The 17,112-nt window shown below is 38.2% G+C and overlaps 1 protein-coding gene across 1 annotated transcript in view; it reads left to right on the forward strand.

The window, feature by feature from the left end:
- Sbf (SET domain binding factor) overlaps positions 1–17,112 on the forward strand; it is an 851,001-nt gene that overhangs the window by 670,160 nt on the left and 163,729 nt on the right. The window contains exon 30 of the mRNA XM_067143032.2: positions 4,926–5,107. Coding sequence (XP_066999133.1) covers positions 4,926–5,107 — 182 coding nt within the window. The remainder of the gene's footprint in view (positions 1–4,925; positions 5,108–17,112) is intronic.

Below are 17,112 nucleotides of genomic sequence, written 5' to 3' on the forward strand. Positions count from 1 at the left end.
GCAAAATATGTTCTGGTTCATGTTCTGCATTTTGAAAGCAATGTTAACTTCATGCTTTTTCAGGGGGTTGGCTATCTGGTGGATAACTGGATTGGTGTATGTGAAAGTTGTGTATTTGGGTTTATTGGGTTTTATTGGGGAAAGCTGCGTTGTTCATTTTAGTTTTACTTTGTTGATGATCCTGTTGATCGTGTTGGTGTTGAAGCTGTTGAATTTGGCTATTTCTTTTATGTAATCAAGGAATCGTGAATGAGAGTTACGATCACGGGAATAGAACCAGCTTTTGGGTGGTTAGGCCGTGAGAATGGTATGAACTTCCCCAAAAAGGAAAAGGTTGGAATTACACAGAGAATATACACCTGGAAATTGATGAGTGTTCGACAAAAGAGGCCTCACATCTCCAGAGTGGCAAGATCTGTCAGGATGGCAGCAAAAGTAATACCTGTAGGAGTTCTTCCAGGCAGATCACCTGATGGATCCTCTTGTATGCACTGGAACAAGTTTGAAACCCTTTCTCATGTTCTGTGATCTTGTCATCATGGATAACTTCCAACGAACATCTGTCATCACTCGGTTTGGATGATGATAGCAAATGGATTAAAGGAATCTGGTTTTGGTTTTGAGGGGCATGAGGAAGTTCACTGTCTTGCTGCAGGTGGTTGTGAATGTTGACTGAACATTATTGCATTTGACAGAAAGAAAGAATGTGCTGTTGTAATTGATGCAACAGTTAAGTTTGAGGACAGTGCTGAGCAGCTATATAGAAGTAATCTAGAGAAGAAAAGCATATACAGGCCCACAGTTCCCTGAGTGAAGGAAAAATAGTGTTAATAGGAATATCAGTGTTATAGAATTAATGATAGGTGCCAGAGAAACTGCAGTAGAACCTCGATTATACATTCCCAGAAACTACGTTTTCCCGTATTATTCGTTCAAGTACGTGGTCCTGTGAGCATCCTAATTAAATCACGTTGTAAAAATCCTGCAATATCCATTCCTCGAAGAAACATTTTCCCAGATCAACCGTCCAGAAATTTCAGTCCCATCAACGCTAAATCCTCGATCACACGTTTTTCAAGAAACTGTTTCATACAAAAGGACAGCTACAGCATACTTATGGATCTTGGTGTTGACATCCCTTCATTGTGATAATTTGAAGAAGTACTGTACTGGAAAAGCAATCAGCGGTGAACTTGCATAAGGGATCATCTTAGCATCGCATTCGGGTAGTATTGTTTTGAGAATCCTCGGAAATCATAAAGCGGAGAGTGCCCATGACAAATGGAAGGATACGGAGTGCATTTTCACAGCTCTATTTGAAGACGGAACGAGTTTCGATAAATGTTCGTACTTGCAAAACGTCTACATTATGTTCAGGGTTAGATGTTTATTTTTTTACTTTTTTCAAGTGTATCGCCAAACAGGTTTTCGGCATTTCCCTCAGGGCACTGTATAGTCAATGGGCTTTCAGGCAGGAATCGAAACTGCTCCTTCTTAAGTAACACAAATTTAGTATTTTAATATTATCGTATACGATTATGATATCGAGACCAGAACAGATGTTGCACCTTACATACATAAAGCCATGGGAGGTTTTGGGATTGCCTATTACTCTTTTCGTCCCAATATAAGACTGGAAATTTCATGTTTATGTGTTAAAATGTTATTTAAGCCGCAATTGTTTTATTTGTGCACGTTACATTTAAAAACTTTGTATCATTTCGCACTCGTACCGACTTGTATTTATACAGCGGGCGCGCTTTCCTGCTGAGCTCAAGGTCACGAATAATCATAATTTCAGAAGTGTTAATGATATATTTTCTCTTTCCAATTTGATTGTGATTAGTGATGGGCAGAATGCATTCGAGAACTTGAGGAATGGTACTATCGAAACCATATTCTCGAGTTCAACATAACCTTTAAAAGTCGATGTAGTTTAGGCCTAATTTAAGGGGTACAAAATATCCATAAACTTACTACGAACAGTATACCAGTGACCAAATTAATATGGAAGATTTAAAGAAAAAAGGATTTTGCCATCATATTGGACGCTTTTGTATCTAATGTGCATTATTTTATTAGATTAGAGAATGAAAAACTACTTGTGGTTGATTGTTGTTTGGCTTGGCGTTACGGGTATTACATTTTTCGAAAGTTTTGCTGATCAAAGTTGTTGAACTGAAAGAAGTTTTCTAAGGAATATGACGAAGTTTTCAGAGGAAACTGACTAAGTTTCCCCGGTAAAACTGAATGTAAAATTATGAGATTTTTAAGTCGTGTACCGGTAATTAACGTTTGAAGCCAGCCCCGCTGTCTAACTTTGCCTGCCTCTCACCCAGAGGGCCCTGGTTCGATTACTGGCCAGATCAGGCATTTTTACCTGGATATGAGGGCCGGTTCCAAGTTCTGTCATTCCACAATTAACTTAAATTGAAGAGCTATTTAATCATGATATGGCGACCACGGTCTAGAGAGCCAGAAATAACGGCAGAGAGGATTCTCACACTGACCATGCGTCACCTCGTAATCTGCAGGTTTTCGGACCGAGGGTGGTCGCTTTGTAGGCGGAAGGCCCATTGGGGCTGTAGTTTGGTTTGCCTTAGGGGTGTTTGTGAGATTATATGTGTATATATTTCATTTTTGTGATGTTTAGCCAAATTGTTGGTCATTCGTTCCCAGATTTTCCATTTTCCCGTGTTGTACTTTTTTTTCTGTGGTCCCTCCAAAAACGGAGAATTGAGGTTCCATTGTATTCCAAAAATTTTAGTAGATATTTTTATACTTTGTCCAAACTTGTAAACAAATTAGTCTACATTTAGGGCCTGTACTACGACTGTCAGGTAAACAGCCAGATACGTAGGCTGCAGTTTTGCAAACTAGAAGTTAAATATTTTCTTGCGTACTACCACGGATTTTAACTGTGGTATTGTAATGCGGAAGATGTAGTAACATTTTTATTGGTTTGGTTATAAGGTTACTGAAAATATAGTGAAATTTAGCGCGGTGGTGTACGTGTTCCCTGGTGTTTTCATTTGTTTAGCTCTATTCCTTTTGAAACTATTACTAGAATCCAATATCAGACTCTTATTAAGCTATAATGTGGAAGTTCAGGTCAAAAACAGAATTAGGACTGAAATCTACACATACGAAGAAATTTTAAAATTAATTACCTATGTAACAAAACTGTAATAGAAAATAAAAACACTGAAAATGTAACCTGGACGCAAAAGCTAAGATTCAGGTTATGTATCTTAATATTATTTTTTTATTTTTTTATTTTTTTATATTTATTTCTTATTTTATTTTTTTATTTTTTTTTTGTCTAGTACTATTTACGAGGATGCACGTTACGGCGAAAGTAAAGTTTATATTCGTTATTAATGCCGCTGATGCAGTGTAGAATCATTAATTTGATTATTAATTCAATTTATTGCTTGCTCATTGAATAAGTAGTTAGTTTCTTTCTTTTCAATACGATGTGAGAATAGTAAGCGGCAAGCATTTATCTCACTTTAGTGTAAATACTTAGTAGCAAGTTGTTATGAAGTCAAAGAAATATAACCTTAACATCCTCACTCGACGGACGAATTGCCATGAACAACGTCTTATACCTCTATTCCATATGTGCGTCGCGGATATATTTGGTATAGAACCCATGCTTTTGACACGCATTCTAATCGTTAGGAAATGTGTAGAATCACCTCTAGTACCCTACCGACTAACATTTAGAAGGTAAAAAAATATTACGCTATTGAGACTCGAACCCAGAAAGAACTGCATAGTAGCAAACGATGTTGCCCTAACGACCATGGCTGCCCATAAAGCTTGCTGGTGACTTGCTTGTGTGCCACTTATATAGTCAGTTGCAACAACATGCTAGACTGGGAAATCTTTTAAGAATTCTGTGATAGCTGGACAAGAAGCATGACATACTTTATAAATATATATATAGATTTCATTGTAACAACTTAAATTTCGTACAACATCACGCAGATGTAGATTTATCTTGATGTGTAGCCATCTTGATTCTTACAGTAGCGTCCCAGATAAGAGCGTTAACTGCCTCTGCAACTTCGGCATAGCTAACCTCGAGAATATTCTCCCAGATTGCACATAAACAAAAGTCGTAGTACGCGTTTTCAACCAAACTTCCAGATAAATGTGAAAACTGCCACATAAACTTAAACCGCACTTTTATCTGGTTGTCGTAGTACAGGCCCTTAGTATTAGATTATATTGCTACATTGAAAGGTTCGGTATCGTTAATGCGAAACCACTTATACCGGAATTAGCTAGGAATTACCATGATAATTAACGCTGAAATGTACACTTTTAGTTTATGTAATTTATTATACTTTGTCAACTGGCATTCTCTGGTGGGAGGAAGTTGACACATTTTCATTCTTTCTTAGAGATGGCAACAAAAGTGTTTACAAGGGATTGAGAAGAAATTATGTAGAGAATATATAATTTTGGTTTGGAAAGAGCTGTTCTCATCAGATTGTTATTGTAGGTATTACAAATGCTGCTTTTTTTTTTTTTTTTTTTCTTCAGCATTTTAATATAGGATTTTTTTAAAAATCATTTAATTTGTTCTTTGTGTTGAAGCCTAGAGGCATGTGCTTGTACCTATTTGTCATTTTCAGGGAGTAATACTTAAGGCCCAACAATAATAACAATAATAATAATAATAATAATAATAATAATAATAATAATAATAATAATAATAATAATAATACCAGATTTCCAGTTTATGTACACAACCTGAGATACGATTAGGAGTATTAGGCTATGATTATTAATGAGCAGTCATTCAGTAAGATAACCATTGATGCCCTACTGTGAGGCAAGTAGAGTCAATAAAATTACATAATCCTCTATCCTATCTTTTCATGTGTTTCATTTTGAATTTCCATACTCCACAGGTACTACGTCCACAGTCGCATCTACCAGCTTTAGATGTTTGGCAGTATTATCTGGATGAAGAGCTTTCCCATGGACCTAGTTATGATTTGGAAGTTATTCAGTTGGATTCCCAACAGGAGGAGGAAGCTGAAGCAGCCGATGGAGTAACTAATAAATCTTTACGTAAAGTAGTCACAATGGGGTAAGTCAGTCATAAGTATGTCAGAAGAAAGTATTATAGTATCATAAACTGAAGTTCAAGTGTGCTTCAGAAATAACATTCAAGAGTATTTTACGTGGAACTTTCATTGTGACTTTCATTCTCTTAGTCATGACTAGGGCCCGGATTTCCATACACTATCAAATCTCAAAATATGCATGCATTCATGCACTATTATTTGGCAAAACATGCACAATAAACTGGAAAATATGCACTATCAAAATTTTGTTCCTTTTGAAACTACTTTAATTTCTCCAAATTGTCTTCATTTAAGCTCCTCCGTTTATCTGTAAGCATGTTCTTAAACACAGAAAATTGCCTTTCTACATCATAAGAAGTGACATGTGCATACTTAGGTGAAGACATTTGGGATGAAGTGTGTTCAAGTTGTACGTCTTTTGCATGTTCAACAAAATGCGTCTTAATAAGTTTGACAAATTCAAAGTCAGGACTTGAACGGATCACTTTATTTGACCTATCTCTAGCTTATAAAAAGTAATTGAAAACAGTAAGTTAAAACCACCTTTCCAATACTTATCAGTTCTTATATTTAGGATACAATCATTACAGCTGGTGTTATAAGTTGGGACATGTTTTGCTTAACTGTCGTAAGTATCTTCGGCCACAATAAACTTAACCTAAAGTTTGGTCAGGGCCCCGAACTTAGTGACCTCAAAGTATAATAGTTTTCTAAAATCTAATGTTCACATTAGTGAAGATCTCTAGCTGTCGCAGCTACTTCTCCGTGCGATGATTGCAGACACTTTTGAATGTCCTCAATAATTGGTGACAATTGCCTGCTGCAATAACAAAGACGTGTGACGTCTAATGTAGACGTACAAATGAGCCATCAATGAGTAATGCACAATTCAAGGTTCAATTTATAGCAATGTATAGGGACACCTTATTCCTAAGAATTACAGAGATCGGCGTGGGGACTTCCGGCTTATGTCAATGTTTACTCAAGCAACAGATAAGAAAGTGCCTGGTTAATTGGATTATAGGACCCCTACCGTATGTACTAACTTTGGTTGTAACATAGGATGCCAGGAGTACATTATCTCTGTCTCTCAGTAACAGACATACTGTATAACGTGGAAAAATGGTCCCAACTTCTGCACACCAACATCCATAAAAGGCACTATCATCCAAGTTAACATTATACCCTATATCCCAAAGTCAGCAGAAAAGTCATATTATGCAATATTATACGTCCAAATATTTGCTATTAAATTCAAAATCTTCAAAATATGCATTATGCATGAATTTTCTCCTAAAAAGGCCAAAACATGCAAACATGCAGGGAAAAAGAACGATTATTTGGAATCGTTATGCCGTATAATGAATATTTGCAAAGTTTGATAAGTGTAACCACCTTATTTAAAAACGTGCATTTGCATGGAAATCTGAGCTCTAGTCATGACCCTTTCTGAATGCACATTGAGAAGAATTATTGAGAAGTCATGCATGCCAGTATAAGCAACCTAGTCACAAAGGGAATAGAAAACTGGAGAGGAAAAACGACTTGCTCAACAAGGAAGTAATATTTATGTTGTGCCAGGAAAAGCTCGCACTTTAGGCTAGCTTGAAGACCATGTGCATATTGACGCAGGGCGTGTGCGGTACATTATTGGAGTGGATACAGAGAGAAGTTTGTCTTTAATATTTGGCATTCATCTTGTTAAATTGTGGCTTATTTCAATTTAATAGTATGAGTAAGTTCTATACGGACATATAGCATGCGCTAAAATACACAGTACTGGAAATTATGTTGGTCTTACTGTCATTACCTTCTTTATCGAGATGATAGTGTAAATGTTCAAAATGTGCTCCATTGCACAGTAGGCAGTGTTCATAACGATCACGCAGATTTTCCAACATATTCTGGAACATAGGTTGCTGCAGAGTCCCAAAGAACGAGACGATGTTCTGACGTAATGCAGGCACAGTTTTGGGTGGATCTGGACAATTGAAAATTTGCTCCTTTAACATTCCCCACGTGTAAGCATTAGGTGAATGTGATGGGTAGGGGAACTCAGCCCACGGGAAATTATTCACCCTGGAAAGGTTTCTTGCAGCATAGCCATAGTCTGTCGAGCGCTGTGGCAGGTAGCCCTGTCTTGTTGGAATCGCTGTCTATTCATCTTCATGTTCCTGGCACGACAAAACCTTCTTAGATCCTGAATAAATGGCCTGATCACCATGTTCCTATAGCATTCCTGGTTAACAGTAAGAGGTTCACCATCATCATTCTCTATGAAATACGGACCTAGCACACCATTTCCTGACACTGCACACCAAATCGTCATACGCACACTATGTAGCAATTTCTGGACTATAGTGTCTGGCCTCTCAAAACCAAGAAAGCGAGTTGTTTGGTGATTGATAAAACCGTCCAAGTGAATGTGACTTCCGTCGGAGAACCACACGTTGAACAAGAAATCTGGATCCTTGTACACCATGGCCAAAAATCGTGCACAATATTCCACCCTGACATACCTATCATGCTCCGTCAATCATTGCCCAACCTGTATTCGGTACGGAAATCCACCTATGTCTTTAAACAATCGTCGAAGTGACGTAGGACTGATGTTTAATTTCAGGGCTGTTCCCCGAAGACTTCGCTTTAGAGACTGCAACACCTGATTGAGGACACATCCATGATTTTCATTTGTGAACACAGTTACTGGCCTACCAGACCTTCCCTTGCGTTGACACAATACACTACCCGTACAATGAAATTTTTTATCAATAGATAGCATAACTGTGTTGCTAGGTGCTGGCTTATTGATGTGCTCACGATATTGTTCAGCCACAAACCTTGATAACCGTTTCCATACGAGCAAAAATAATACTCCACTATAAACACTTTTTCCTCCGTCGCGAGACCCATTGTCACTTCCAATCACAGAGCACAACGTTCTTTACACAATTAACAATTCATCATGGCGATGTAACAACACGCAAATGCTCAGGCATGCGCATGCGCACTGCTCGAAAATGAGTACTGTATATTTTGGCGCATACCGTACAAATTGTAAATAAACATTCAATGTGGAATATAGTAATTAGGCCTATTATTATTTTCGATTTATTCTCACTTCACATTGCACAAAGGTGTTGCCTCACTGAAACACAAAACAAACTGTGTTGCAAGTTAAAGCCAGAACTGGTAGTCCCTACAGGCTCCCCTTCCTCCCGCACAGCTGTCGGCTTAATCTCTCCCAACTGCCCCTCCAGTTCCAGGATAATTGGATGACTCATTAGAATAAGTTCTTGGTTTAAGTTACTTTCAGGGGTTAGAAAAGGCTGTAATGTATAAGATGACCAGGAGGGATTCTATTAAGTAGAAATGTAGTTAACAATTTGGACATGCTGATGACTTGGTCTAATGTCAGATTGTGTTGAAAGCCTGCAGTTCAATATCTCGGAACATGAAAATGGGTGCAGTGAGTACAATATGAATATGAACATTTTCAGGACTTAAAAAGATGTCGGTAGGGAAAAAACCTAACAGAATCGAATGTCAGGTTGGGAATACAAAACTGGAACAGGTAGATCATTTCAAGTACAAAGGCTATTTTTGAAGTAAAGTCCATTTCTCAATAGATACAAAAGTAATAATGATCTTGCCAAAAATTTGTGTTATGCCCTCTTGACACATTTAGCTATTTTTCAACATAGTTACCGTGTTTGTTTAAACATTTATCATAGCGTTCCACCAGTTTTTGTGTCCACCTCCGTAACGTAATGGTTAGCATTATTAGTGCCATCCTCGAAGACCTAGGTTCGATTCCCGGTACTGCCAGATATTTAAGAATGGCAGGAGGGCTGGTATGTGGCTAAAATGGCACATGCAGCTCACCTCCAATGGGGATGTGTCTAAACAGGGCTGCACCGCCTCATGATGAGAACACAAGTTTATTTTTACAAATTTGTGTATCCCCTCATCGTAAAACTCTCCTGTCTCTGACTGAAGCCAATTTCAACTGCTGTTTTCTCTTCTTCATCGGTGTCAGAAGGGATTTGGTGTAGCATTGACCTTCAAACTTGTGAAAATTGCAGTGACAAATTGGAAATTGTGAAACATCGATCTGCATTTTTGCGTCTACTGAACGCACCAAATCATCTGAGATTACAAAAGGTCTGTCCGATCGTGGTTGATCATGGACATTATCCTGCCTTGAATCACAGACCTCATTTCACACTCGGGGGGGGGGGGGGGGGGGTGGTCGCTCAGTTATCTGAAACATTTCAACTGCCCATACCAAACCATATGCAATGATGTTACGACTGGAACTGGTGTCGACTCATGCCCAAGGCATGCTGGGAGACAACGTGCGTGCACAATTCAACAGGCACACTAACTTTACAAAGCTACATTGATCGCACCTTAGTTTAAAAGTAACCCTCGTATTTAGGATGTGTATTCTCCAAGGGTGGTAGTCTAGCAAGGAAGATTGAATCAAGATGCAGCAAAGTTAATGCAATTTTCTTGCAGTTGCAGTGAACAGTATTCTGTAAGAAGTCAGCTCATGGACATATGTATCTTACCAGGCTGTTTTCAGATCAGAATTGCTGTACAGGAGTAAAAGCTAGGTGGACTCAGGATATCGTATACATAAAATGAAACAGGTATGAAAGTAGCTTTATGATTGCTGGCATAAAAGAGGTTGGAACAAAGGCAGGAAGGTATGCAGAACGAGGAGATAAAGACTGAGTTAAGAATGAACTCAGTGGATGAAGCAGAATTCATAAACCGGGATTGGTGGTGGGGTCGTGTGAGGCAAATGAGTCCGAACTGTAGGTGCAACCATATCGGAGGGGTATCTGTCGAGAGACCAGACTGAGGAATGATTTTGGAAAGGGGAGTAACAACCTTGCGGAAATTGCAAGAGCAGCAGAGTGGATGATTGACAGATATGGCCTTGTAATAATACAGTATTTTACAGTATTTATCATGGCTAAGCTTTGTTGATACTGCTACACGGCTGAAAGCAATGGGAAACTATAGCCGTAACTAACTCTAGAGGACATATTGCTCTTTCTGTATGAATGAATAATGTACTGATGATGGCTTCCTCCCGAATAAAATATTCCAGAGGTAAAATTGTTCCCCCATGGGGATCTCTGGTGGGGACTACTCAGGAGGGGGCAGTCATCAGGAAGATGAATACTGACATTTTGCAAGTCGGAGCGTGGAATGTTAAGAGTTTGAATCATTGTGGTAGGTTAGATAATCAGAATAGGGAAATGGATATACTAAAATTAGATGTAGTTGGTAAAAGCGAAGTATGTTGGCAGGAAGTGCAGGATTTTTGGTCAGGCAACTACAGAATTATCAACCCAAAATCAAACATGGGAAATGAAGGAGTTGGTTTAATAATGAATAAGAAAATAGGGCACCAGGCTAACTACTACTACCGGCATAGTGAACGACTTATTGTTGTCAAGTTCGACACCATGCCGATGCCAACTACAATAGTGCAGTTCTATATGCCTACTAGATCACCAGAAGGTGAAGAAATAGAAAGAATATATTAAGTGATAGAAGATGTAATACAGTGTGTAAAAGGGGACAAGAATCAAATAGTGATCGCAGAATGGAATGCAGTGGTAGGCCAAGGAAGACAAGGTAATGCAGTAGACTGGGACAAAGGAATGAAAGAGGAAGATGGCTAGTTGGATTCTGCACTGATCATAATTTAGTCCTGGCTAATACTTAGTTCAAACACTACAAACATCGGCTGTACTCGTGGACAAGACCTGGAGACACAGAAAGGTATCAAATAGACTTCATTATGATTAGGCATCAATTCAGAAACCACGTGTTCGATTGCAAGACTTTACCAAGAGCAGACGTGGACTCTGACCACAACTTGATCATGAAATGTCATGTGAAGTTGAAGAAATGCAAGAAGATTGGATCTAGAAAAGTTGAAAGAAAAGAGTGTGAGGGATTGTTTCAAGGAACATGTTGCACAAGGACTGAATGAAAAGGCTGACGGAAACACAACAGATGAAAAGTGAACAGTCGTGAAGAATGTGGTCAGTAGGGCTGCTGAAGAAAAGTTAGGAAGAAAGGTAAGATCAAGAAAAAATCCGTGGATAACTGGGGAGATATTAGACCTGTTTGATGAACAGCAAAAATACAGGAATGCAAAAAATGAAGAGGGCAGAAGAGAATACAGACTAATAAAGAATTAAGCAGATAGAAAGTGCAGGGCAGGGAAGGAAGAATGGATGAAGGAGAAGTTACATGCTGCATACAGGAAAATCAAGGAAACCTTTGGAGAAAGGAAAACAGTATCCAGTATTCGGGAGATAATAGGTTCGAACCCCACTGTCGGCAGCCCTGAAGATGGTTTTAGACCTTTCCTGTCCCATCATCGCCATAAGACCTATTTGTGTCGGTGCGACGTAAAGCAACTAGCAAAAATAAAAAAATAAAAATAAGAGCTTAAATGGAAAATCACATCTTGCAAAAGAAGACAAGGCAGAAAGATGGTAGGAACTTATCCAACAATTGTATCAAGAGAAGGAAGTAGATGATAATGTTCTGTAACAAGAAGAATCTATTGATGCTGATGAAATGGGAGACCCAATTTTGAGGTCAGAATTCAACAGAACTGGAAAAAATCCAAAGATAAGCAACTGGATTTGTTCTGGGTAATTTCCAACAAAAGAGTAGCGTTAAATTTTTTTTGCAAAGTTTGGGCTGGGAAGAACTGGGAGAAAGGAGACGAGCTGCTCGACTGAGTGGTATGTTACATGAAAAGTGAACAGTCGTGAAGAATGTGGTTAGTTATAATATTCCTCCCATACCTACAGATATTAAGCCTACTTCCAGCAATACGGTTGATTCCACCCCTTTGTCAGTCTCGTCACAATTGACTCCACCCATCCTCTCCTCCCTTCCACACTCCCCTATTCCTTCCCCTCCGAGTTCACTGCCGCCTCTGCAGCACAGTTACAACACCAGACTCAGAGCCAACAGAAGGGCAGCAACCAACATAACAGTAGATAACAAATAACAACTTTCAACTAACATGTAAGTCCTCATCTGTTTCAATTTATGGAATCCGAATTCTCTCCTTACGTTCAACTTCTTAATTCATCTTTTCCTTCTCTTACACAAAACATTATTTCAGTATCTACTGACATTTCCTGGCAAGGTTTCAGCCAATAGTATTACCTGCCAGTGCTAAGGGCCACTTACAGTTTTTCAACTGATGCTTCTGTCTCACTTTATGCTGACGATTATCATCAGCGGCCTTGGACATATTGTATTTATGACAATCATGTTTATGCTTGTGTTCATGCCCTCATGTTGTTGGCTTTATATTATTACCACTTTGGTTTTCCACTAACATTTTAAATGAACTATTTTAATTAGAATTTCAATGGAAGAAGTTTTAGTCTCCGTCAAGATTATAGTTTAATCATTGACAGTGTTTCCATTAGCATCTTTATATATTGTATCATTTTTCACATTTTTATGTCCCGAATTTTAATAACTGGCTAAACTTTTACCTTCCACTTTTAATATTAATTGTACTCTTGATGATTGTTTTTAGGCTGAGGATGCCCTTAATTGAGGGCGGAACATGTACCATTTAACTGTGAGTCTATTTATGTAACCACTATAAGTGAAAATAAAAGTATTGAATAGGTGGATTAAATTAAAACACCTTTATTGTTGTTGAACTGAGTGGTATGTTCCAAGCTGTCAGTGGAGAAATGGCGTGGAATGACATTAGTAGACGAATAAGTTTTAGTGGCGTCTTTAAAAGTAAGAATACAAGAGGACAAATTGGGGCAAATATTCATTTATAGGAAGGGGAGCTAGGGATTGGAATAACTTACCAAGGGAGATGTTCAGTAAATTTCCAATGTCATTGAAATCATTTAAGAAAAGGCTAGGAAAACAACAGATAGTAAATCTTCCACCAGGGCGACTGCCCTAAATACAGATCAGTATTAATTGATTGATACCTAAATAGGAACACGGCACCTGGGATTGATGACATACCTTCATAATTTCTGACTGCTGTAGGATAAACCGGCATGAGCAGGTTATTCCATTTAGGGTTGGTTCTACCACCTACGAGGTAAAAAAGGCACAAAATTTGCCCTCCGCGTGAAAAGATATTTCGATCTACCCCTCCCATGTAGCGCTATCGGTAGCATAAATCTTAGTTCCACGGCACGTAATTTATCGGCCACTTCAAGGGTCTGATAACACTTTACCTACCGGGCAAGTTTTAAGAACTGAACATTATTAGCTGAATTTTTTGTGGCATACAGCTTAAATAACCTTATGACCGTATTTATGTGAATAATCCCCGCTTATTTTTTAAGAACATTTGAGGAACAAAATTGGGGTGTGGGTTTTATTTGCGTCAATGTTGGCAACACCCTTCTGGCTCACCTAGTTTTTTATATTGTACAGTAAAAAAAAATGAAATGGCGTATGGCTTTTAGTGCCGGGAGTGTCCGAGGACATGTTCGGCTCGCCAGGTGCAGGTCTTTTTTTTTTTTTTTGACTCCCGTAGGCAACCTGCGCGTCGTGATGAGGATGAAATGATGATGAAGACAACACATACACCCAGCCCCCTTGCCAGCGAAATTAACCAATGATGGTTAAAATTCCCGACCCTGCCGGGAATCGAACCCGGGACCCCTGTGGCCAAAGGCCAGCACGCTAACCATTTAGCCATGGAGCCGGACATATTGTACAGTTATGCTTTGTGTTACCGCAGATGGAAGAAAACTGCCCCCATATGTCATATTTAAATGGAAAACAATTTAGAATTTTAATTGAAAAACTGACTTACAGACATACATACATACATACATACATACATACATACATTCATTATCATTATAGACTGTTATGCCTTTCGGCGTTCAGTCTGCAAGCCTCTGTGAATTTACTAAAAGTCGCCACAATCCTCTATTTGCAACTAGTGTTGTGGCCACATTTAGTTCTATACCTCTAACCTTTAAATCGTCAGAAACCGAGTCTAACAATTGTTGATGGTTATGAATTTCATGTTTTTGGTCCGTATTGAACTGAGAATAATATATAAGTAATAATAATAATAACGTAAATGTTTCCACCTTTTCAATACAATATATTCACAAAATTACAAAATTATACGGTATTAGTTTCGACCCATCTAGGGGTCATCATCAGCCGTATTGGAGCAAAGATCATTGTCTTAGGATTTCGCCACAAATGATCTTTGCTCCAATACGGCTGATGATGACCCCTAGATGGGTCGAAACTAGTACCGTACAATTTTGTAATTTTGTGAATATATTGTATTGAAAAGGTGGAAACATTTACGTTATTATTATTATTACTTATATATTATTAACAATCGTTGTCTTGGTCTACCTCTATTTCTCTTACTCTCCATAACAGAGTCCATTATTCTCCTAGGTAACCTATCCTCCTCCATTCACCTCACATGACCCCACCACTGAAGCCGGTTTATGCGTACAGCTTCATCCATCGAGTTCATACCTAAATTAGCCTCTATCTCTTCATTCCGAGCGTCCTTCTGCCATTGTTCCCACCTGTTTATACCAGTAATCATTCTCCCTACTTTCATGTCCAATACTTCTAACATATGAATAAGATATCCTAAGTCCACCCAGCTTTCGCTCCCATAAAGCAAACAGACCGATGTAAAGATAGTTTCGTCTGGGAGTTGTCTTTTTTCTTACAGATTACTGTTGATCGCAACTTCATTAGCTTTACTACACGTTGATTCAATCTCACTTACTATATTACCATCCTGGGAGAACACACAACCTAAATACTTAAAATTATCGACCTGTTCTAGCTTTATATCACCAATCTGACATTCAATTCTGTTGAATTTCTTACCTACTGACATCAATTTAGTCTTCGAAAGGCTCATTTTCATACCATACTCATTGCACCTATTTTCAAGTTCCAAGATATTAGACTGCAGGCACTCGGCACAATCTGCCATTAAGATCAAGTCTTCAGCGTAGGCCAGACTGCTTACTATATTTCCACCTAACTGAATCCTTCCCTGCCATTTTATACTTTTCAGCAGATGATCCAAGTAAAGGTGAAAGATTACAGCCTTATCTAACCCCTGTAAGTACCCTGAACCAAAAACTCATTCTACCATCAATTCTCACTGAAGCCCAATTGTCAATATAAATACCTTTGATTGATTTTATTAATATACCTGTAATTCTACAGTCTTCCAGTATGGCAAACATCTTTTCCCTCAGTACCCTGTCATATGCTTTCTCTAGATCTACAAAATATAAACACAACTGTCTATTCCTCTCGTAGCATTTTTCAGTCACCTGGTTCATACTGAAAATCTGATCCTGACAGCCTCTCTGTGGTCTGAAACCACATTGGTTTTCATCCAACTTCCTCTTAACGACTGATTGCACCCTCCCTTCCAAGATTCCAGTGAATACTTTGCCTTTACAAAAAAAAAATATATATATATATATATTGTACCGGGAAATGATTGTGGGGTTTGAGCATGGGAAGGATCTCAGGTAGTGTCCGGTGTTTTTTGGAGCAGGTACAGAGACGGATAGTATCGCAGGGCGAATAATAGATGGTAATTATTTTTCTATAAAATTTATTAATAATAGCCACAGATATATCACCCTGCAATTGCAACTCAACTTGATAGTTAATATTTGCCAAAATGAAGAAGAAAAGATTTATGTTATGATTTTCTTGACATCTGTTCGCTTGAGAATTTCAAAAATAATTCTTGTTCTTCTATAGATCATGAATAGCCTACAGTCTTTCTCATTTTAAATGCAAACACACAAATATTGCTTAGCCCCTTGGAAATTGTCAGTTCATCATTTATGGTGCTGACCTACAGTCTTTCTAAATTTTGAAACACAAAATAAACACACACTTGTCATGGAAAGTTTGATAAATTAAATATTTCAACTCTTGCAGTGTGTCTTTCAGTTTGTTTAAATTGAAAGAATGAAATGAATAAAGCACTTCAACTGATTAATGATTTAGAAGGGAATTTATAGCAAAATATTAACTTCTTAACTGACGATGAAATTATGAATTAACATCCACACGCAGCACTTGTAAGAACACTGTACTGAACAAAGTGCGTAGTAAATAGTGAGTCACTTGTGATTACTCACTCAGATTGCGAGAAGATCTGCTTACACATGTTGGAGCTGTGCTGTACGATGTCTGGAACATTCCGCGGAGTGCGGACGAAGACTCGAACTCAGCACCGGCGATGTTCAGTGAAGATACCACGTTTATCTCCCTCGACGACGTCCCTCGATGGGTACCATAACTGAAGAAACCATGTAAATCCCACGTTGGAAGTGACGTTTAATGTAGCAGGATCTCGTAGCACTTTTGCCAAGATTTCCGTTGTTCGTGGAAGTAATGTCGGAACACGGAAAGTTCAATTGGCACTATTGAGAATATTACGGATGTTAATATCACACACCATCGTAATGCACAATTCTATTTTTACACTGATTTTATGGCGTTAAATTGACATTCACAATCCATGCTGCAGAAAAAACAGTTTTTATATACACAGTTCATAAGCACCTGAAAACGTGATATATCACAGTTTCTATCACAGTCTCTGAACAAATAATATTACCAGATTAAGGCGGTTTTATGGTTATATTCACACCACACTAGTCCGTACTATTTAATATTATTGAAAAATGTCCTTAATGTTCACTGGATTTCTCACCGTAGTGATCAAAAGATCGAGAAAGTGCATAATGAAAATAGTTAATCTTTGCCCTGTTCTGGGACGAATATCGAGTAAATACAGTCTCACACAGTTCACTGTAAGGGAAATATGTCTTAGAAGTGGTTTTAAATTACGATTTCAGTTTACCACACGCAATGATTTATGATATTAGCACAGTTTAGAATTATGTGGAACTTGCACAGTTCACGGTGTCGTATTTTA

The sequence above is a fragment of the Anabrus simplex genome, chromosome 3, assembly GCF_040414725.1.
Source record: "Anabrus simplex isolate iqAnaSimp1 chromosome 3, ASM4041472v1, whole genome shotgun sequence".
NCBI classification, from domain to species: domain Eukaryota; kingdom Metazoa; phylum Arthropoda; class Insecta; order Orthoptera; family Tettigoniidae; genus Anabrus; species Anabrus simplex.